The 23,306-nt window shown below is 47.2% G+C and overlaps 1 protein-coding gene across 5 annotated transcripts in view; it reads left to right on the forward strand.

Moving 5' to 3' along the window:
- The window catches only part of hmces (5-hydroxymethylcytosine binding, ES cell specific), a 34,832-nt gene extending 13,535 nt beyond the window's left edge, over positions 1-21,297 (forward strand). For all 5 annotated transcript variants that reach the window (XM_060835343.1, XM_060835344.1, XM_060835342.1 and 2 more), the window contains exons 4-7: positions 7,062-7,184; positions 13,228-13,376; positions 15,822-16,014; positions 20,043-21,297. In XM_060835343.1, coding sequence (XP_060691326.1) covers positions 7,062-7,184; positions 13,228-13,376; positions 15,822-16,014; positions 20,043-20,237 — 660 coding nt within the window. In that variant the 3' untranslated portion in view covers positions 20,238-21,297. The remainder of the gene's footprint in view (positions 1-7,061; positions 7,185-13,227; positions 13,377-15,821; positions 16,015-20,042) is intronic.
- Positions 21,298-23,306: the final 2,009 nt, after the last annotated feature.

Here is a 23,306-nt window from a genome sequence, read left to right on the forward strand (position 1 = left end):
AGTGTTGTAGAACAGAGAGACCGACAGGTTCGCGTATAAAGTAAAAAATCCCACAACAGGTTGATTTGGAAGCGCACTAGCTTTCGGAGCGCAGCTCCTTCATCTGGTGGTGGTTCAGGTGCATAATTCACATGTAGACAGGGTGGTTAAGAAGACGTTTAGCACGCTTGCAGTCATTGCTCAGACCTTTTTGAGTATAGGAGTCAGGACGGTCATGCTGAGATTGTACAGAACGTTTGGTGAGGCCTCTTCTGTGCGCAGTTCTGGTCATCCTGTTATAGGAAGGATATTATTAAGCTGCAGAGTCTTCAGAAAACATTCACGATGGTGCTGGGAATGGAGGGCTTGAGCTATTAAATAGACTGGAAATACTGGGCCCTTTTTCACTGGAGCGTAGAAGGTTGAGGGGTGACCTTGTTGAGGTTTATAAAATCGTGGGCACGGATTGAGGCTCTCCCTGGAGTGGAGAGGTCAAAACTAGCTGCCATATTTTATGGTGAGAGGAGAAAGATTTAAGAGGAACATGAGGGGCAACTTTTTTTTACACAGAGGGTGATTTGGATGTGGAATGAACATCCAGAGGACGTGGTAGATGCAGCTACAGTTACAATGTTCAAAAGAAATTCATGAATAGGAAAGACTTGGATGGAAATAGGCCATGGGGGATTGTGGTTGGCATGGACTGGTTGGGCCGAAGGGTCTGTTTCCGTGCTGTATGACTCTATGACTATTAGTTAACCAGTTGAGTTGTTACATCAGTCAATTCACGTTTTAATGGTCTCCATTGGCTTACAATTCCGGACTTATTAATTGAATCCTGAACTCTGCCAGCTTCCCATGATGTGCTTTGGGAAGGAAATGTGCCATTGTGTGACTTCAGATCCGCAGCAATATGGTTGACTCTTCACTGCAGTCTGGACAATTCGGAATGAGCAATAAATACCCATTGAAATAAATGCTGACTCAGCCAGTGATGACCATATCCCATAAATGAATAAAAAATAATTAGCTTGTGCCCCTAGATGACTAATCTGGTGACATAGCCCTCTAAATCAACATCGTGGTGTCATACCACTTTTACACTTGCACATGGTAGAGGAACATGTGATCTTGGTGCTAATACTGCACACATCATCTCATCGACCCCTCCCTTGTATTTATCCAGCCTCCCTGAGATACATCTATGCTGTTCTCCTCGATTGTCCCTCATGGTATTGAGCTCCACATCCTTATCAGCCAGTAAAGCACAGTGCATAGTGATCGAGACGGATCTTGCTTATCCTTCCATTCAAGCAGGAGTTTTCAAGAAGGTTATAGATGTAGAAGGCAGTGGAGCCGATGGTATTATTGCTGGACCGTTAGTCCAGAAACCCACGTAATGTTCTGGGGACCTGGGTTCAAATCCTGCCACGGCAAATGGTAGAATTTGAATTCATTAACAATCTGGAATTAAGCTTCTAATGATGACCATAAAACCATTGGCAATTGTCTGAAAAAAGTCATCTGGTTTCCTAATGTCCTTTAGGGAAGGAAACTGCCATCCTTACCTGGTCTGGCCTACATGTGACTCCAGACCCACAGCAATGTGGTTGGCTCTGAATTGGGCAATTACGGATGGGCAGTAAACGCTGGCCTAGCCAGTGCCGCCCTCATCCCATAAGTGAATATTAGAAAAATGTTCTTAGATTCAAAGGATATGGAATGGAATTGCTGAGTTGGCTATTCAGCTATGATCCTATTGAATGGCGCAGCAGGCTTGAAGGGCTGAATGGCCTCCTGTTTTCTGTGTTTCTCCACCCCACTGTTATTCGGTAATTGTCTAAGGTCCGATATCCCCCTCTCTGGAATTTTTGGGAGTTGGTAAAGTTGGCCTTGGATACCATCTCCTCAGTCCGCACCAATCAGGGTTTGGCAAGTCTAACTGTCAGTTAATATTTCAGAGATTTTAACACCATCAAATATGAAAAGAAATCAAATTTGATAAATCTGTCAAATTCTGGGGATGTGGATTTGAATCTTGGCAGATTCTAATTCAATATTATTAGATTACTTTAGATTACTTACAGTGTGGAAACAGGCCCTTCAGCCCAAGTCCACACCGACCCATCGAAGAGCGACCCACCCATTCCCCTACATTTACCTCTTCACCTAACACTACGGGCAATTTAGCATGGCCAATTCACCTGACCTGCACATCTTTGGATTGTGGGAGGAAACCCAGGCAGACACGGGGAGAATGTGCAAACTCCACACAGTGAGTCACCTGAGACGGGAATTGAACCCGGGTCTCTGGCGCTGTAAGGCAGCAGTGCTAACCACCATGCCGCCCATATTTGGTTTGATTTATTACAGTCACATGTACTGTGATACAGTGAAAAGTATTGTTTTACGTGTTAACCAGACAAATCATACCTTACATGAATACATCAGGGTAATGGAACACAACGCAGAATATAGTGTTACAGCTACAGAGAAGGTACAGAGAAAGATCAACTCTAATGTATGTGAGGTCCGTTTGTAAATCTGATTGCAGAAGGGAAGGAGCTGATCTTGGGAGATGTGGGCGTTGCTAATGAGGTCAGCATTTATTATACATCCCTGGCTGTCAGGAAGAGAGTTTAGAATCAATCCCTTTGCTGTTGGTATGGAGTCACATGGAGGCCAGACCAGGTAAGGGTTTCCTCTCCTAACGTTATGGAAAGGACCAATTGTTTTGTCGACAATTGTCAATGGTTACATGGTCCCTGTTGGCCTAGCTTCTTAGATTTTATTGAACACAAATTTCACCGTCTGCCCATGTGGGAATCAAACCCAATTCCACAGAATATTAATCTGGGGCTCTGGATTACTCGCCCAGGTGGAGATAGATTCATGTGAAACATCGAAAAAGAGAAGATAGATGGTTCTCTGAAAAGTAGGAATGTATGGGGTTGTGGGTAGAAGGGAGGAGGCAATTACTGAGGGAATCGCTCATTTGGAGTGCCAGCATAGACATGATTGGCTGAAGGGCCTCCTTGCACAATTCCAAAAGTTAAGCATTTTAAGGGGAGACAACAGCCCAGTGGTATTCACACTAGACTATTAATCCAGAGCTGAGGAGTGCAGTGCTGGAAATCAGAGTCTCGATTAATGGTGCTGGAAAAGCACAGTCGGTCAGGCAGCATCTCAGGAGCAGAGAGCCATGGAGATATACAGCACAGAAACAGACCCTTGAGTCTAACTCACCCATACCGACCAGATATCCCAACCCAATCTAGTTCCACCTGCCACCACTTTGCCCATATCCCTCCAAACCCTTCTTATTCATATACCCAACCAAATGCCTTTTAAATGCTGTATTTGTACCAGCCTCCTCCACTTCCTCTGGCAGCTCATTCCATACACATACCACCCTTTGCGTGAAAACGTTGCCCCGAGGTTTCTTTTAGATCTGTCCCATCTCACCCTAAACCTATACCCTCTAGTTCTGGACTCCCCCACCCCAGGGAAATTTATCTATTTATCCTATCCATGTCCATCATGATTTTATAAACCGCGACTGACTGTGTGGAGTTTGCACGTTCTCCCCGTGTCTGCGTGGGTTTCCTCCGGGTGCTCCGGTTTCCTCCCACAGTCCAAAGATGTGCGGGTCAGGTGAATTGGCCATGCTAAATTGCCCGTAGTGTTAGGTAAGGGGTAAATGTAGGGGTATGGGTGGGTTGCGCTTCGGCGGGTCAGTGTGACTTGTTGGGCCGAAGGGCCTGTTTCCACACTGTAAGTAATCTAATCTAATCTAATAACGTCACCCCTCAGCCTCCGACGCTCCAGGGACAACAGCCCCAGCCTGTTCAGCCTCTCCCTATAGCTCAAATCCTCCAACCCTGGCAGCATCCTTGTAAATCTTTTCTGAACCCTTTCAAGTTTGACAACATCTTTCCGATAGGAGGAGACCAGAATTGTACACAATATTCCAACAGTGGCCTAACTAATGTTCTGTGCAGCCACAACATGACCTCCCAACGCCTGTACTCAATACTCTGACCAATAAAGAAAAGCATACCAAATGCCGCCTTCACTATCCTATCTACCTGTGACTCCACTTTCAAAGAGCTATGAACCTGCACTCCAAGATCTCTTTGTTCAGCAATACTCCCTAGGACCTTACCATTAAGTGTACAAGCCCTGCTAAGATTTGCTTTCCCAAATTGCAGCACTTCACATTTCTCTGAATGAAATTGTCCCATCTGATCAAGATCCCGTTGTAATCTGAGGTCACCCTCTTCACTGTCCACTACACCTCCAATTTTGGTGTCATCTGCAAACTTACTAACTATACCTCTTGTGCTCAGATCCAAATCATTTGTATAAATGGTTAAAAGTAGTGGACCCAGCGCCGATCCTTGTGGCACTCCACTGGTCACAGGCCTCCAGTCTGAAAAACAACCCTGTAAGGTAAAAATAATGACTGCAGATACTGGAAACCAGATTCTGGATTAGTGGTGCTAGAAGAGCACAGCAGTTCAGGCAGCATCCGAGGAGCAGTAAAATCGATGTTTCGGGCAAAAGCCCTTCATCAGGAATAAAGGCAGTGAGCCTGAAGGGTGGAGAGATAAATGAGAGGAGGGTGGGGGTGGGGAGAAAATAGCATAGAGTACAATAGGTGAGTGGAGGAGGGGATGAAGGTGATAGGTCAGGGAGGAGGGTGGAGTGGATAGGTGGAAATGAAGATAGGTAGGGCAAGTCATGGGGACAGTGCTGAGCTGGAAGTTTAGAACTGGGGTGAGATGGGGGAAGGGGAAATGAGGAAACTGTTGAAGTCCACATTGATGCCCTGGGGTTGAAGTGTTCCGAGGTGGAAGATGTCAGCCCCAGGGCAAAAATGTGGACTTCAACAGTTTCCTCATTTCCCCTTCCCCCCACCTCACCCTAGTTCCAAACTTCCAGCTCAGCACTATCCCCATGACCTGTCCTACCTGCCTATCTTCATTTCCACCTATCCACTCCACCCTCCTCCCTGACCTATCACCTTCATCCCCTCCTCCACTCACCTATTGTACTCTCTGCTACTTTCTCCCCACCCCCACCCTCCTCTCACTTATCTCTCCACCCTTCAGGCTCTCTGCCTAAATTCCTGATGAAGGGCTTTTGCCTGAAACGTCGATTTTCCTGCTCCTCGGATGCTGCCTGAACTGCTGTGCTCTTCCAGTACCACTCAACCTGAAAAATGACCCTTCACCACCACCCTCTGTCTTCTACCTTTGAGCCAGTTCTATATCCAAATGGCTAGTTCTCCCTGTATTCCATGAGATCTAACCTTGCTAACCAGTCTCCCATGGGGAAGCTTGTCGAACGCCTTACTTAAGTCCATATAGATCACATCTACCACTCTGCTCTCATCAATCCTCTTTGTTACTTCTTCAAAATACTCAATTAAGTTTGTCAGACATGATTTCCCATATACAAAGCCATGTTGACTATCCTGAATCAGTCCTTGCCTTTCCAAATACATCTATGTCCTGTCCCTCAGGATTCCCTCTGACACTTGCCCACCACCGAGGTCAGGCTCACTGGTCTATACTTCCCTGGCTTATCCTGACTACCCTTCTTAAACAGTGGCACCACGTTAGCCAACCTCCAGTCTTCCAGCACCTCACCTGTGACTATCGATGATACAAATATCTCAGCAAGAGACCCAGCAATCACTTCTCTAGCTTCCCACAGAGTTCTCGGGTACTCCTGATCAGGTCCTGGGGATTTTTCCACTTTTATGCATTTCAAGACATCCAGCACTTCCTTCTCTGTATTACGGACATTTTTCAAGATGTCACCATCTATTTCCCGACATTTCTATATCCTCCATGTCCTTTTCCACAGTAAACACTGATGCAAAATACTCCTTTAGCATCTCCCCATCTCCTGCAGCTTCATACAAAGGCTGCTTGCTGATTTTTGAGAGGCTGTATTCACTCCTTAGTTACCCTTTTGTCCTTGATGTATTTGTAAAAATCCTTTGAATTCTCCTTAACACTATCTGCTAAAGCTATCTCATGTCCCCGTTTTGCCCTTCTGATTTCCCTCTTAAGTATACTCCGACTGCCTTTATACTCTTCTAAGGATTCACTCGATCTATCCTGTCTATACCTGACATATGCTTCCTTCGTTTTCTTAACCAAATTCTCAATTTGTTTTAGTCATCCAGCATTCCCTATACCTACCAGCCTTTCCTTTCACCTGACAGGAATATACTTTCTCTGGACTTTCGTTATCTCATTTCTGAAGGCTTCTCATTTTCCAGCCGTCCCTTTATCTGCCCCCAATCAGCTTTTGAATGTTCTTCCTGGAAAAGCACAGCAGGTCAGGCAGCATCCGAGGAGCAGGAAAAATCAATGTTTCAGTTAAGAGCCCTTCCCACTTCCGTCTTTTGGAAAGTTCTTGCCTAATACCGTCAAAGTTGGCCTTTCTCCAATTTAGAACTTCAACTTTTAGATCTGGTCTATCCTTTACCATCACGCTTTTAAAATGAATAGAATTCTGGTCGCTGGCCCCAAAGTGCTCACCCACTGACACCTCAGTCACCTGCCCTGCCTTATTTCCCAAGAATCGGTCAAGTTTTGCACCTTCTATAGTAGGTACATCCACACACTGAATCAGAAAGTTTTCTTGTACACATTTAACAAATTCCTCTCCATTTAAATCCTTAACACCAGCAGGAGAGATTAATCCAGAGATCCGGGTAACAGGGGCCCAAATTCGAACCCAGCCATGGCAAATGGTGGTATTTGGAATTAGGAATCTCATGATGATCATGAATCCATTGTCAATTGTTTGAAAAACTGAGTCACCAATGTCCTTTAGGGAAGGAATCTGCCATCTTAACCTGGTCTGGCCTACATGTGACTCCAGCAATGTGGTCGGCTCTTAATTTCCCTTTTGGCAATTAGGAATGGGTAATAAATGCTGCTGTAGCCAACGACACAACGTCCTGTGGATGGGAAAAAAAAAATTTCTGGGGTGGTCTGAAGCTGGCTATATAGCGTTGGGTGTAAAATCCCTGTAACCCATTGTGGGCTGTGTTTCAGCAGGACCCCTTCATGAAGGGACAGCGCTGTGTGGTGCTGGCTGATGGCTTCTACGAGTGGCAGAGGCAAAATGGTGAGAAACAGCCTTATTTCATCTACTTCCCACAGACCTGTGAGAAAGAGGAGGTAAGAGCAGAATGCATTTCTCTATCGCCCGTCAGAATCCTGGGAATGGAGGGGGGAGGGGAATGAGAGACAGAAGAGGGAGGAGATGAGGTTGGGGGGGTGGTGTGGAGAGGACATTGAGTGAGGAGGGAGAGACTACATGGGAAAGAGATCATAGTGACCAAGTGGGTGTCACAGCACACTGCCACCCAATGGATTCCTGCCCATTTGAACAGCTCTAAAGCTACAGGACATGGAGCCGTCTCTGAGCAAGTGACCCAGCCCCACAACACCAGCCAGTGTGTCCACCTCTTCCTGAGGAAGTCAACTAACCACCAGTTCCTTCTGGAACTTGACGACAAATTCAGGAGAGAGGATGGGTGGTGAAGTTTGAGGGGGGAGGGAGGTTGGGGTTTGAGGGGGAAAAGGTGGATGGGGTTTGCAGGGGAGGGTGGATGTGGTTTGAGGGGAAAGAGGGTAGGGACTGAGGGAAGGACTTGGGGGTGTGGGAGGTTAGGGACTCGGTTGGGGGAGGAGGGTGGGGTTTGATGTGAGGAGGGAGGGGTTTGGGGGTGTGGGAGGTTAGGGACTTGGGAGGAGGAAGGGGTTTGAGGTGGGGAGGGAGAGTAGGTACTGAGGGAGGGAGGGGTTTGGGGAATGGGAGGCTAGGGACTCTTTGGGGGGTTTGAGGGAGGGAGGGGAGGGACTAAGGGGCGAGGGAGTGGAGGAAAAGAGGGAATTGAGCAGGAGGAGAGATTGAGAGAAGGGAGGAAGAAACTGGGATACAGAGGAGAGATGAGAGAGAAAAAGAAGGAGTGAATGAGAGCGAGAAGTGACAGAGCTGGGAAGACATGAGAGAGAGATGGAAAGGAATTGGGAGTGAGTTGAGGGAATGAGAGAAGGAGGAGGAATTGACAGATGGCAGGAGGGAGAGGATATTGAGTGGGCTGGGAGGGGAGGGGGAGGGAGAGGATATTGAGTGGGCTGGGAGGGGAGGGGGAGGGAGAGGATATTGAGTGGGCTGGGAGGGGAGGGGGAGGGAGAGGATATTGAGTGGGCTGGGAGGGGGAGGGAGAGGATACTGAGTGGACTGGGAGGGGGAGGGAGAAAGATGAAAGTGACCGAGTGGTGTCAGAGCACAGCACACCCACATAGACGGTGACCAGTGCTGGCTGGAGTGAAGGAAGGTTTAGAATCCAGTCCTTACTGTAACCACCTTTCATTACTACCAAACAAACCTCACCAAATGGTAAAGACAGTATTCCTCTTTGTCTCCTCCTTTTAAAAAAAATTGGTACTTTTGCTGAGTGAGTTCCTGCAATCAGTTTTTAAACCGAATCAGTTCTTTTGCTTTGATTAATGTGACCAAGTTCAGATGGTGATTGTTCTACCGTCCGCTTATTTCCAAGAGTGTAATCAGAGAGTGAGAGAGAGATCCCTGATTAGCTCAATGTGTTTAATTAACCAGAGAGAGAGAGAGAAAAGAGTTGGGGAAATGGTGAATAAAGATTGTTGTCACTGTTATCTGTCTGTGTGTACAGTACAGGGAATCTAACATACTGCTTTAAAGACCACTGCTCCCTCCTACACTGCCCAGACCCATAGCTAGTCTGACCCAGGATGTGTGCTGAGGGATGCAGTTAAACCTGAGGCAGCTGTCACCAGGCTACAGTGGGGAAAGGCCAGCATCGAATTGTCTTTGTCAGAATCTATCAAGGGTCTGTTACGTTTCGACATCTCCTCGTAGCCTTAATGACAACGTAAACCGTTTCCTTTCACATTTAGAAAATGTCTTTTTGTTTTTGGTTGCAAACTGGACTGAAGCTGTAATCAGCAACTTTTGGCAACGTCTGTGTGGAACTGTGTTGTGTTTATTGAGTTATTATTTGTGAGTCGGGCATTTTAGTTTAAAAAGAAAATGTCTATACCGCATAGGGTGATTGGTAAAGCGAGACCCCCAGGTGTTGTTCCCCGACCCTGCACCATTAACGGTGTCAGTGATTTGAAAAAGGTCTGTGACTCCCGAGCAAGGAATGGGCCATGCCGTTCAGAATCTCGGATGTTACAGCACAGAAAGAGGCCATTCAGCCCATCCTGCAAGGGTTAATCTACCTCGTGCCAGTCTCCTGCCCTTTCTCCATATTTCCCACAAACTGTTTCTATCCAAATAACTGCCTCATGCCCTTCATGAATGCCTCAACCAAACCTGCCTCCACCACATTTCCAGAGCTTAACGACTCGGTCTGAAAAACCTTTATTCCCACGCCTCCCTCGTCACGGCTTGTGCTTCTATTTGGTGTTGTGACCCTTGAACTCCTGTGCAGCCTCACTGAGAATGTGTGTGTCAGGGAATATTTCCACCTACCTCTTCCAGCCTTCCATCCTGAGCTGTTCTGCTGATTGAACCTGATGGGAAGGGCCACTGTTGATCCCAGTCTGATCCCAAGTATGATGCCAAAGAGCAGGGAGTGCTGTTCTGTATTTACTGCAGCGTGTCCCTTTTACCAGTTTACCATTGCTTCCCGATCCAGTGGGTGCTCAGTGAGCTGTAAATATCCACATTTCACCTTGGCTTGTTTCAGATCCAGCTCTGGCTGATCATCTGTTTCTTCCCCACCCTCTGCCTCTGGTGCTCTCTCTGTCTCTCTCACCTCCTTATCCTTCCTCCTGTCTTACCCACCGTCTTCACTGGACACTGTTTCCATTTTGAATCACTTCGATAACACAGAAATGGGAAGGGGTGGATAAAGCATCCTCATAGAATGGGAGAAAGTGAGGACTGCAGATGCTGGAGATCAGAGTCGCGAGTGTGGCGCTGGAAAAGCACAGCAGGTCAGGCAGCATCCGAGGAGCAGGAAAATTGACATTTCAAGCAAAAGCCCTTCATCACATTCCTGATGAAGGCCTTTTGCCCGAAATGTCGATTTTCCTGCTCCTCGGATGCTGCCTGACCTGCTGTGCTTTTCCAGCACCACTCTGATCTAAACTCCGACCTCCAGCATCTGCAGTCCTCGCTTTCGCCTGGTCAGGCCTATATGTGACTCCAGACCCACAGCAATCTAGTTGACTCTCAACTGCCCCCCTGAAATAGCCCAGCGAGTCACTCAGTTGAAGGGCAGTTAGGGACGGGCAGTAAATGCTGGCCTCGCTCCCAATGCTCACGTCCCTCTAAGAGGGTGCAGAGAAAAGGGCTTGGTACCTGCATGACACAAACAAGATACTGCAGATGCTGGAATTCCGAAATTAAAAAAAACTGGAGAAACTCGGCAGGTCTGGCAGCATCTGTGGAGAGAGAAACGGAGTTAATGTTTAGAGTCTGGTATGACCTGAGTTCTGAAGAAAGTTCATGTCAGATCTGAAACATTAACTCTGTTCGTCTCTCTCCTCAGATATTGCCAGACACAGAGTTTCTCCAGCATTTTGTGGCTCAGTTTTGAGGTGATCAGTTTTTATTTCTGAGCACCTGTTATTCTGTTTTAGAGTCATAGAGATGTACAGCATGGAAACAGATCCTTCGGTCCAAATCATCCATGCTGACCAAATATCCTAAATTAATCTAGTCCCATTTGCCAGCATTTGGCCCATATCCCTCTAAACCCTTCCTATTTATATACCTATTCAGATGCCTTTTATATGTTGTAATTGTACCAGCCTCCCCCATTTCATCTCAATTCAGCTCATTCTATACCACACCACCCTCTAAGTGAAACGTTGCTCCTTAGGTCCCTTTCAAACTTTTCCCCTCTCACCCTAAACCTCTGCCCTCTCATTTTGAACACCCCTACCCTGGGGAAAAGACCTTGTCTACTTTGCCCATCCATGCCCCTCATGATTTTATAAACCTTGATAAGGTCACCCCTCAGCCTCCGACGCTCCAGAGAAATAGTTCCCGATAGTCTGTGTTTCTTTTGTTTCCTTTGTGTTATATGGACTTGGCCAGAATTTGTTGTCCATCCCTAATTGCCCTTGAACTGAGCGGCGTGGCTATTTCAGAGGGCATTTAAGAGTTAACCACGTTACCGAGCATCAGGAGTCATATGTAGGTCAGACCAGGTTAGGATGGCAGATTTCCTAAAGGACATTAATGAATCAGCTGGGATTTTACAACCGTGGTTCCTGATGTTTTCTATCCTGTACCTGGGGAAGTGGTTCTGGAATTGGCTTTCATTAACAGGCAGATTGAGTTTAAGAGCTGTGAGGTTTTCCTGCAGCTCTATAAAACCCTGGTTAGACCACACTTGGAATATTGTGTCCAGTTCTGGTCACCTCATTATAGGAAGGATGTAGATACCTCAGAGAGGGTACAGAGGAGATTTACCAGGATGCTGCCTGGATTGGAGGCTTGTCTTATGAAGAGAGGTTGAGTGAGCTAGGGCTTTCCTCATTGGAGAGAAAAAGGAAGAGAGGTGACTTCATAGAGGTGTACAAGGTAATGAGAGGCATTGATAGAGTAGATAGCCAGAGACTTTTCCCCAGGACAGAAACAGTTGTCATGAGGGAGCATAATTTTAAGGTGATTGGAGGAAGGCTTAGTGGAGATGATAGAGGTAGGTTCTTTATGCAGAGAGTGGTGGGTGTGTGGAATGCATTGCCAGTGGTGGTGGTGCTAGAGTTAGAGACAGTAGGGACATTAGATTACTTACAGTGTGGAAACAGGCCCTTCGGCCCAACAAGTCCACACCGACCCGCCGAAGTGCAACCCACCCATACCCCTACATTTACCCCTTTACCTAACACTACGGGCAATTTAGAATGGCCAATTCACCTGACCCGCACATCTTTGGACTGTGGGAGGAAACCGGAGCACCCGGAGGAAACTCACGCAGAACACGGGGAGAACGTGCAAACTCCACACAGTCAGTCGCCTGAGTCAGGAATTGCTGTGAAGCAGCAGTGCTAACCACTGTGCCACCGTGCTGCCCATGTAAGACTGCTGGGCAAGCACATGAATGGCTGTAAATTGAGGGGTTTTAGATTACTTACTTACAGTGTGGAAACAAGCCCTTTGACCCAACAAGTCCACACCGACCCGCCCAGACCCATTCCCCTACATTTACCCCTTCATCTAACACTACGGACAATTTAGCATGGCCAATTCACCTAACATGCACATCTTTGGACTGTGGGAGGAAACCGGAGCACCCAGAGGAAACCCATGCAGACACAGGGAGAATGTGCAAACTCCACACAGACAGTTGTCTGAGTCTCTGGCACTGTGAGGCAGCAGAGCTAATCATATTGCCACCGTGCCACCCACAGTGTGTAGGTTAGATTTGTTTTAGGACAAAGTTAAATGCTCGGCACAACATCCTGGGCCAAAGGGCCGGTACTGTGTTGTGCTGTTTTATATTCAATGAATGCTAATGTCACTGGACTCATAATCCAGAGCGCGGCGAAATCGACGTTCCAGGCAAAAGCCCTTCATTTGCCCGAAATGTCAATTTTGCTGCACTTTGGATGCTGCCTGAACTGCTGTGCTCTTCCAGCACCACTGATCCAGAAACTGGTTTCCAGCATCTGCAGCCATTGTTTTTACCTCCATAATCCAGAGCTTCAGGTTTAAGGACAAGGGTTCAAACTGCACTAAGGCAGCTGGTTAAAGTTTGGAATTATAAACTAGTCTCCGTACTGGTGACAATGGTCTTCCTCCCTAAAGGACATTAGTGAACCAGATGGACTTTCACAACAATCAGCATGTGGTATCACTACTGTCAGTCCTCAAATAGCGAACACCGGTCGAATTGTCAAGTTGGAACACAATACAAGATGGCATAAAATACCTGTTTGTAAATATAGTGACCCATTTGTATGCTGGATTTTTAAAATTGGTACAATCCTGCACAGGACCTTGTCCATAAGAAAGGCTGTTTATAAGCCAGATGTTTATCAGTGATGGACTGTTTTGTGTATGTTCCAGATGTTATTTTTATTGAATTCACATTTCATCACCCCTCACGGTGGGATTCAAGCCTATATCTCCAGCTGATTGGAGTGGGATTCTAGATTCACAGGTCCAGTGGCATTGCTTGTGAATTAACGTGTGTGTGTGTAAATATTGCTTCAGGAAGATGAGGAGGAGTGGAAGGGTCGCAGACTGCTCACTATGGCCGGGCTCTTTGACCACTGGGCGCCTCCTGGAGGTGGCGAAGACCTTTACACCTACACTGTCATCACGGTGGAGGCTTCCAAAGCCATGGACTGGATCCATGACAGGTGTGTGACCCGCAAAACTACAGGTGGAAAAGGGATAGTATGGCACGGGATTTGGAGAGCGGGCAGTGAGTGGCTTCTGTCATCCCTCTGTTTCTGATTAGATTAGATTCCCTGCGGTGTGGAAACAGGCCCTTCGGCCCAACCAGTTCACACCGACCCTCCAAAGAGTAACCCACCCAGACCCATTTCCCTCTGACTAATGCACCTAACACTAGGGGCAATTTAGCATGGCCAATTCACCTAACCTGCACATCTTTGTGACTGTGGGAGGAAACCGGAGCACCCGGAGGAAACCCACACAGACACTGGGAGAATGTGCAAACTCCACACACAGTTGCCCGAGGCTGGAATTGAACCTGGGACCCTGGTGCTATGAGGCAGCAGTGCTAACCACTAAGCCCCTTTTTCTGTTGGTGTCTGTACTGTTGAAGAGCATAAAGTAACAAGTGTACCCTCAGCCCCAGGCCAGGGGACTGTACTCGGGCCAGGATCTAACCTTGCCGTTCCCTGCTCTCTGACTCTGCAAGATCTCAGGCAATGCCCTTCTGTCTATATCAATCACTAATGTAGGGTTAGTTAATCAGATTCTCAAATTCTCATTCACCAAAAGGTCCTTGCTGGCCCACTAAGTGGAAAAATAATCTGGAAATCTGGCAGCAGTTGAGAAGTTTCTTCAAGGTAGGGATACCTCCCGACTGCCTCAGGCCTGGGAAGACCAGTGGTGGCCATTCCTGCAGACTTGCTTCTGTTCCTCGTATCCCCTTCTGGGTTGGGCAGTTGGTGTAGTGCTGATGGACTAGCAATTCAGAGGCTCTGGGAGCAGCGGTCAGATGTCCCTGTGGGCTGCTGACTAGATTACTTACTTACAGTGTGGAAACAGGCCCTTCGGCCCAACAAGTCTACACCGACCCTCCGAAGAGCAACCCACCCAGATTCATTCCCCTACATTTACCCCTTCTCCTAACACTACGGGCAATTTAGCATGGCCAATTCACCTGACCTGCACATTTTTGGACTGTGGGAGGAAACCCACGCAGATACAGTGAGAATGTGCAAACCTCACACAGACAACTGCCTGAGGTGGGAATTGAACCTGGGTCTCTGGCACTGTGAGGCAGCAGTGCTAACCACTGTGCGGCCCACAATTTATTTATTAATTTATCTCTGTTCAATTAGTGTATCAATCTGGAAAGGGAGGGTAACTCTCAGTGAAGGTGATGTCTGTCCAGGTCACTAAAGTCCATTAAGGAAGGAAACCTGCTGTCTGTAGTGATTGGAATGAGATCAGCTGGGTGGATCTCAGACTGAGAGTTCCCTGATCGGGGCTGTTAATCTGATCCAATCAGAGAGCCCTCGTCTAAAGATATACACAGGAGCATCAGTCATCCTGTTCACTCTGGGAACTGCTCAGTGTCAAGGACTGTCTACGTGTGAATGAAGGATGAGTCGGTGACCGGGATATTGGCCTCTCCGGGGTTGTTTCAATTTCCTTATTCGGTCTGGCATACATGTGACTCCAGACCCATCATTAACTTCAATATGGCCTGGTCACTCAGTTCAAGGGGCACTTGGGAGATTGGCTGCAGTCACTAGCTTTATCAGAGTGTCCCACACCTCATGGAAGAATATTAAAAAAGAGGAGGTTTCAGTTGGCTCTCTTTGTTTGAGATTGAGTTGGTCCCACATTCTTTTAGTGTTTGGGGTAAGTCAGTTCTCTGGAGCAATGAGCTCTTGCCCTCATTTTGAATCCTAGTCTGCCCTGTGCTCCAACCATTCTAACACTTGTTGACGTGCATTGGCTCCTCGTCAAACAACATCTTAGAAAATAGGAGCAGGAGTAGGCCATTCCCCTGCTCAGCCATTCAATGAGCATGGCTGGTCATCCAACTCAGCCCCCTGTTCCCACTATCATCCCACAGCCTTTGATCCCTTCAGCCCCCAGAGATATATCGAACTCCTCCTTGAAAATGGTTTGGCCTCAGCCACTTTTTGTGACAGACTCTCACCCTCGTCCCTCCACGGCCTCATCTCTCCTGATCTCGGTGCGTTCCTCCAGCCAGCTCCTCAAACTCTGGACGGCTTATGCTCTCCTGGTTTTACTCACTGTATCTCGATCGACTGTGCTTTCAGCTACTGGGCTCCCAGCTTCTGGAAATCCTTCCCTGCAGCTCCCTGTCTCACTTCCTGATGTCACCACAACATTTTGGATTTTATCTGGTTTCTCTCTCTCTCTCTCTCTCTCCCCCTCTCTCCCCCCCCCCCTCTCTCTCTACCCCCCCGTCTCTGTCTTCTCCCCCCTCCCTCTCCCCTCTCTTTCTCCTGCCCTCTCTTCACCCCTCCCTCTCTCTCTCTCTCCCCTCTTCTCCCTACCTCCTCTCTCTCTTTCTCTATCTCTTTCCACACACCTCCCCCCCACCTCACATCTCTCACCGTTCATCCTGATAGGATGCCAGCAATTCTGGATGGAGAGGAGGCTGTGAGGATGTGGTTGGATTACGGGCAGGTACCAGCTATGGAAGCTCTCAAACTGATCCACCCGACAGAAAGGATCGCACTCCACCCAGTCTCCACCGTGGTGAACAATTCCAGAAATGACTTCCTCGGCTGCATCAAACCCATTGAACTGGGAGTTAAAAAGGTACACTCTTACTGGAAGAAAAATTAAATTAAACGACTGTCCCTCCTGTTGGAAAGATGTTGTGAAACTTGAAAGGGTTCAGAAAAGATTTACAAGGATGTTGCCAGGGTTGGAGGGTTTGAGCTAAAGGGAGAGGCTGAATAGGCTGGGGCTTTTTCCCTGGAGTGTTGGAGGCTGAGGGGTGATTTTACAGAGGTTTATAAAATCATGAGGGGCATGGATAGGATAAATAGACAAAGTCTTTTCCCTGGAGTGGGGGAGTCCAGAACTAGAGGGCATAGGTTTAGGGTGAGCAGGGAAAGGTATAAAAGGGACCTAAGGGACAACATTTTCACACAGAGGGTGGTACGGGTATGGAATGAGCTGCCAGAGGAAGTGGTGGAGGTTGGTACAATTACAACATTTAAAAGGCATTTGGATGGGGATATGAATTGGAAGGGTTTGGAGGAATATGGGCCATATACTTGCAAATGGAACTGGATTAATGTAATTTGATGAATTTAGGATATCTAGTCGGCACGGACGAGTTGAAGGGTCTGTTTCCGTGCTGTACATCTCTCTGACTTTAGAACTGTTTGCAGAAGTGGAAAGCGCATGTTTATAATTTCAATTTTGAAGTGTTTTTAATTTTCTTTCATAGCCCCCATCTCCCACCAACACTCCCCAATTTTCCTGACCATCTTGACTGTTCCTAAGAATCAGAAGCCTTGCTGTGCAGAAAGAGGCCATTTGGCCCATTGTGTCTGCACCAACCATCCCAGTAACCCCAGATTAGGGTTTTTACCATGGCCCTTTCACCTAACCCGCACATCTTTGGACTGTAGGAGGAAACCCACGCAGACACAGGGAGAATGTGCAAACTCCACACAGTCAGCCAAGGCTGGGATTGAATCAAACCCACGTCCCTGGTGCTGTGAGGGAGCAGTGCTAACGATTGGGCCACTGTGCTAAGGGATTTAGCCTTGTGGCCTATCCTAATACCTTGCCTATTCTCCAGATATGGCACGCACTATTCAACTGCAGACTGTCTGTCTGTCTGTCTCTCTCTCTCTCCCTGTCTGTCTGTCTCTCTCTCTCTCCCTTGTCTGTCTCTCTCTCCTCCTCTCTGTCTCTCCCCCTGTCTGTCTGTCTCTGTCTCTGATTCGAACAGGACAGAGTTAGGACATTTTCTCTTTGGTATGAGAGCTTTGGAGCTCAGATGGCATCAGAGACAGGGTCATTGAATATTCGTAAGGCACGAGGTGGCTGAATTCTTGTTTGACGGGGAATCGAGGGTCCCTACAGCCACGATCTGATTGAAATGCGCATCAGGCTCGACGGGCCAAATGGCCCACTCGTGTTTCTATTGCGTACATTCAAAAAGTAAATGTGAGATCTTTTATTCCGCCAATAGTACAAAAAGCTGAGGAGGAGAGGTATGTGAGTGCTGCAGTAATTGTTTTCCTGGCAGAGCAGGAGTAAGGTAAATGTGATGGGGCTACCTTGTTTTTTGTTGTTGTAGAGCAGGAGGGTGGTTGCAGTGTTTTCTCTCTTTCTCTGCCGACTCAGTGATTGTGAAAACGTGGCTCAACAGCGTCATCTTGTGGTAAATATCCTACCCCTCCGGCTTCCCGTGGAAAGAAAACATTGTCATCTAGTGCAATGGAAGAATTTACCACACAAAGGAATGTATTTGCAGGACACTGCCTTTAATTTATGCCTTTAAAGAGCCTTTATTTAAAAAAATAAGTAATTGAGCCAACTACAATTTTTGCACACTTTAAACCGCGAGATTAATTTATTTGACAAGTACATGTCCCCAGCTTTCAGTCTAAAATTGCTTTTCAAAAGTGCAGTTGGCAGCACAATTAAGGTTTATTAAGCAGTAATTCCAGAGAAAATAGATTTGAGCTGTTTTTAGATGTTAGCGTGCACTTTTACTTGTCTCCCTGTTAAATTGTTTTTTGTATGCTGTTCAGGACATTCTTGTTCTCCATTTCAGTACATGCAGCCCCTCAGAAGAAATATGGAACTTAACTGCATTTTTTTTTTAGATTAGATTCCCTACAGTGTGGAAACAGGCCCTTCGGCCCAACAAATCCACATCGACCCTCCGAAGAGTTAACCCACCCAGACCCATTTCCTTCTGATTAATGCACCTAACACTATGGGCAATTTAGCATGGCCAGTTCACCTAACCTGCACATCTTTGGACTGTGGGAGGAAACCCACGCAGACATGGGGAAAATGTGCAAACTCCACACAGACAGTTGCCCGAGGCTGCATCTTTGTGCTTTTTAAATTCATTCTTGGAATATGAGCACCACTGGCTATTTAATGCCCGTCCTTAATTTCTCAGAGGGCAGATAAGGATCAGCCACTGTGTGTGTGGAGTCACATGTCAGTCCAGACTAGATGAGGATGGCAGATTTCCTTCCCCGAAGGACATGGGTTGACCAGGTGGGTTTTTAGAAGAATTGATATTTATGGTCACCGTGGTGGGGGGAGGGGCGAAGGCGGAGGCGGAACAGTTTGGTGTTATGGTGATGTTACTGGGCGAGTAATCCAGAGCCGCAGGTTAGTATTCTGAGGAAGTGGGTTCAAATGGATTCTGTTCTGTTACCATGAAGTGCTTGTGGAAGGTACGATTAACAAACAAAGCAATTCTTTTGCACTGTATCGCGATACACGTGACAGTGATAAATCAAACCAAATATACTGAATTAGAATCTGCCAGTGTGGGATTCGAACCCCCATCTCCAGAATTTGACAGATTTATCAAACTTGATTTCCCTTTCACAAAACCATGATTGTGTTAAGATCTTGTAAGCATCGACATGTTAAACTTGCCAAAGTCTGATTGCCGTAAGACTGAGGAGGTGGTCTCCAGGACCAACTTTCCCAATTCTCGAAAATTTCAGAGAGCGGAATATCGGACTTGTTGACTATTACTGAATAATGTTGGGTTGGAGAAACACAGAAACTAGGAGGAGGCCATTTAATATTAATTATGGCCAATCATCCAACACAGCACCCTGTTCCTGCTCTCCCTCTTTAATTATATTAAAAATATAATTCTTAGGACTAAAAGCTCCTTCTTGAAGCATTCAATGTTTTGGCCTCAACCACTTTTGGTGGCAGAGAATTCCACAGGCTCCCTCCCCACTGTCTGGGTGAAGAACGTTCTCCACATCTCAGTCCAAAACAACCATGTATCCTTAGACACCCCATGGCTCTGGACTCTACCGATCATGGGTGCATCCCTCTTGTGTTCACCCTGTCTCATCCTGTTAAACTTTAAGATGTATTCTGAGACTCCCCATACCCATTGCTCTACACTCTAGTGGATATGACACCAACTGATCCATAGAGTCATACAGGATAGAAGCAGATCCTTTAGTCCACGCTGACCATGTCCCCAAACTAAACTAGTCCCACCTGCCTGCTCCTGGCCCATATCCCTCCAAACCTTTCCTATTCAAAATGTCTTTTAAATGTTGTAACTGTACCTGTATCCATCATTACTTTTGGCAATTCATTCCATGCGTGAACCACTCGCTGTGTAAAAACGTTACCCCTTATATCCTTTTCAAATCTCCCTCCTTTCACCTTAAAAATATGTCCCCTAATTTTGAAATCCCTCACCTTTGGGAAAAGACCATTGGTATCCATCTAAACTGTGGCTCTCATGATTTTATAAATCTCTCTAAGGTCACCCCTCAAAATCTCCTACGTTCCAGTGAAAGATGTGCCAGCCTATCCCTATATCTCAAGCCTTGCAGTCCTGGCAACGTCCTGGTAGGTCTTTTCTGAATCCTCTTCAATTTAATAATATCCTCCTTATAGCAGGGCAACCAGAACAGCGCACATTACTCCAAAAGTGGCCTCACCAATGTCCTATACAACCTCTTCGTACATTATGCGTGAGTCTGTGTTCTTGTTTTTAGCAAAAAAGCTTCTCCAGATCCAAAAGTTGGTAAAACCTCCCAAGATGTGTATCAGGAACGGCCGTGGGTTTGGTGTTTGATGTGTTCTGTCTGTTCCTGCAGGAGGTCAAGCCCACAGCCAGCAGTAAGCTGATGATGAACTGGCTACAGAACCCCTCTCCCAAGAAGGAAGAAGCCAGCCCTGGAAGCCAGCACACCGTGAAGGTGGAGACACCAAAGAAGAGCAGCGTGGGGCTGATGCAGATGTGGCTTCAGAAAACCGAGGAACCCTCAGCCAAGAAGCTGCGCACCAGCTGAGGGCTGGTTCCAAGACAGGGCCTCAGGGGACCAGGAGAAGGGGGAGCCGTGTTTCCTAACACGTATCCCCTGGCTGTTCCGACTAGCTTGCATTGGGTTTTTATTTGTTTAGTTTGTTGCAAAGTTCGAGTTGTGATGTTGTGCATTTGCCTGTAACCATTCAAAAGGGGGTGGAGGGGAAGGAAATGCGACTGAGCTGAAATGAAGAAAATCTGAATTCCCCACCTTCCCGCTGGAGAAGGGACACTGCCCGGGTGTTGACACTGGTTTGTTGGGGAAATGCGCCTGGTGTGGGAGCTGGGATATGGGAACGTGGGGTGAGGCTGGGGTACAAACTGTCCTGAGCCTGGGGGCTGGGAAGGGAGGGTGGGGAGGTGGTGAGAGATATGGCCAGAGCAAGCATTGCCTTGGCTGTGATTTTTGGGAAGTGGTTAGCGGGAGGGGAAGGGTGTAATTGCCCCAGTGTTCGGTATTCCTGGTGTGGAATCCAGGCTCTCCATGACATCCAGGAAGCAAGGAAGTCTGCAGCTCGGGATAACCAACTCTGGAGTGGGGGGGAAAGGGAGCAGACCAAGGCTTCGGTATTCCTGCAGTGTTCCAGATCATTGTGTCACACTGAGTCCTTTGTCTGTGTGTGTCTGTCTGTCTCTCTGTTTCTGTTTCCACCCCCTCCCCCCGCCCCCCAACCTTCTCATCCCCCTGCTCCACACTGCGCTGCTGGATTCTCACACGGCCCCCAGCTTTGCACATTGGCAAGCAAAACATCTCTGGGACAACTGGATTGGACCTGTGGGGAGGATGTCAAACATTAAATGCAGGGTCTTCTTGCCCTGCCCCTCCATCCCCACCTCCACCCCCCAACTCAGAACCTTGCCCTTTCCCCTCTCCAGGGATGGGAGCTCTCTCCATTTCAGCCAGTGGTTACTGTTTCTTGGCAGTGAAGTTCAGGCATTTTGAGTTTTGCTGTTGCAGCTGTTGTGTAATGCTTCCCAAACAGCTGTATTAATAATTGTACAGCGACAGTAATTAAAACTAAATAAATGTCTGCCTGTGCCATTAATTGTCTGATTTGCTCAAATGTGCTCATGCAGGGGAAGGGATTTGTGAGATTGAAATGGAACGATGTGGAATTGTAGAAGGGATTGGGGGAGGGAAAATTGGATTCTAACAAGGGGCCAAGTGGGTGGGGTAGATCTGGATGCTGGCATTTAGATTTGCTGCTGTATCGTGTCTCATTCCAGTTTGGTGCAGTACTGACCACCTGCTACTCAAACTGCCCCTTCCTCTGGCTGTGAATGGCAGCTGGCCGAATCATTGGTCAATCCGTGTGTTGTCACCTTTGGTTCTTTGGGGTGGGGAAGCGGGAGTGACTGCCCTTGATACCATTGTAAGTTTTGACTAGGGTCAGGGAGTCCAGAATTAGAGGGCATAGGTTTAGGGTGAGAGGGGAAAGATATAAAAGAGACCTAAGGGGCAGCATTTTCATGCAGAGGGTGGTACGTGTATGGAATGAGCTGCCAAAGGATGGAGGCGGGTACAGTTGCAACATTTAAAAGCCATTTGGATGGGTATGTGAATAGGAAGGGTTTGGAGGGATATGGGCCAAGTGCTGGCAGGTGGGACTAGATTGGGTTGGGACATCTGGTCGGCATTGACAGGTTGGACCGAAGGGTCTGTTTCCATGCTGTACATCTCTATGACTCTTATAAGAGTGTGGCATCGAAGAGCTCTACACCTGCAAAGAGGAAGATGGTTGTGGTCGTCGGACGTCACAAAGTATTGTGTTGAATTCTGGTCATCACATTGCAGGAAGGATGTGGAGGCTTTGGTACAGAAGAGGGTTTGGAATGTGTAGGTTAGGTGCATCAGTCAGGGGCAAATGTAGGATAGGGAATGGGTCTGGGTGGGTTGCTGCCTGGATTAGAGGGCAAGAGTTATAAGGAGAGGTTAGAAAAACACACTTTTTTCTCTGGAGTGGCAGAGGTTGAGGGGAGACTTGATAGAAGTCTATTAAATGATGAGATGCACAGATAGGGTGGATAATTAGTCACTTTCCCACAGATGAAATGTCTATTGGGGAAAAGGTTCAAAGGAGATGTGAGGGGCAAGCTTTTTACTCAGTGGTAGGAGTCTGGAAAGCGCTGCCAGGGGTGATGGTGGAGGCAGAAATGATAGGAGTGCTTAAGGAGCTTTTCGATAAGCACATGAATAAGCAAGGAATGGAGGGATATGGATCAAGAGCAGAGAAAAGGGATTCGTTTAATCAGATATCGTGTTCAGCACAGCATCATGGGTGGAGTGGCCCAGTCCTCTGCTGTTCTATATTCTGTCAGTCATCTCCGCTCCAGGACGTCTCTGCAGGAGTTCCTCAGGTTAGTATCCTAGATCCAACCATCTTCAGCTGCTTCATCAATGACCTTCCCATAAGGTCAGAAGTGGGCAGGCTCAGCACCATTCACAACTCCTCAGATACTTAAGGAGTCAGTGTCCAAATGTGTACTTTAGGTACAAGTGACAATAAATCAAAAAGCCCCTTCCAAACCTGAAACCTCAACTGTCTAGAAGGACAAGAGCAGCAGATACATGGGAACACCACTCCCTGCAAGTTCCCCTCCAAGCCACTCACCATCCTGACTTGGAAATTATAGTGCCATTCCTTTATTGGCACTGGGTCAAGACCTGGCATTCCCTCTCTAACAGCATTGTGCATCCACCTACAGCACAGGGACTGCAGTGGTTCAACTAGGCAGCACCTTCACCAAGTTTAGCAGCAAATGCTGGTTTCACTGGGAACACTCCTATTTTAATTAATATTATAGAAAGAAAAGGCACCGTGACAGTGACTATCACCTGACTACTGGACTCTATTACAGAATCCCTAGGATATGGGACAGGCCGTTTGGCTCAACAAGTCCACACTGACCCACTGAAGAATAACCCACCCAGACCCATTCCCTATCCTATATTTGCCCCTGACTGATGCACATAACCTACACATTCCAAAACACTATGGGAATTTAGCATAGCCAATTCACCTAACCCGCACATCTTTGGACTGTGGGTGAAAAC

The sequence above is a fragment of the Hemiscyllium ocellatum genome, chromosome 14, assembly GCF_020745735.1.
Source record: "Hemiscyllium ocellatum isolate sHemOce1 chromosome 14, sHemOce1.pat.X.cur, whole genome shotgun sequence".
Classification (NCBI taxonomy): Eukaryota; Metazoa; Chordata; class Chondrichthyes; order Orectolobiformes; family Hemiscylliidae; genus Hemiscyllium; species Hemiscyllium ocellatum.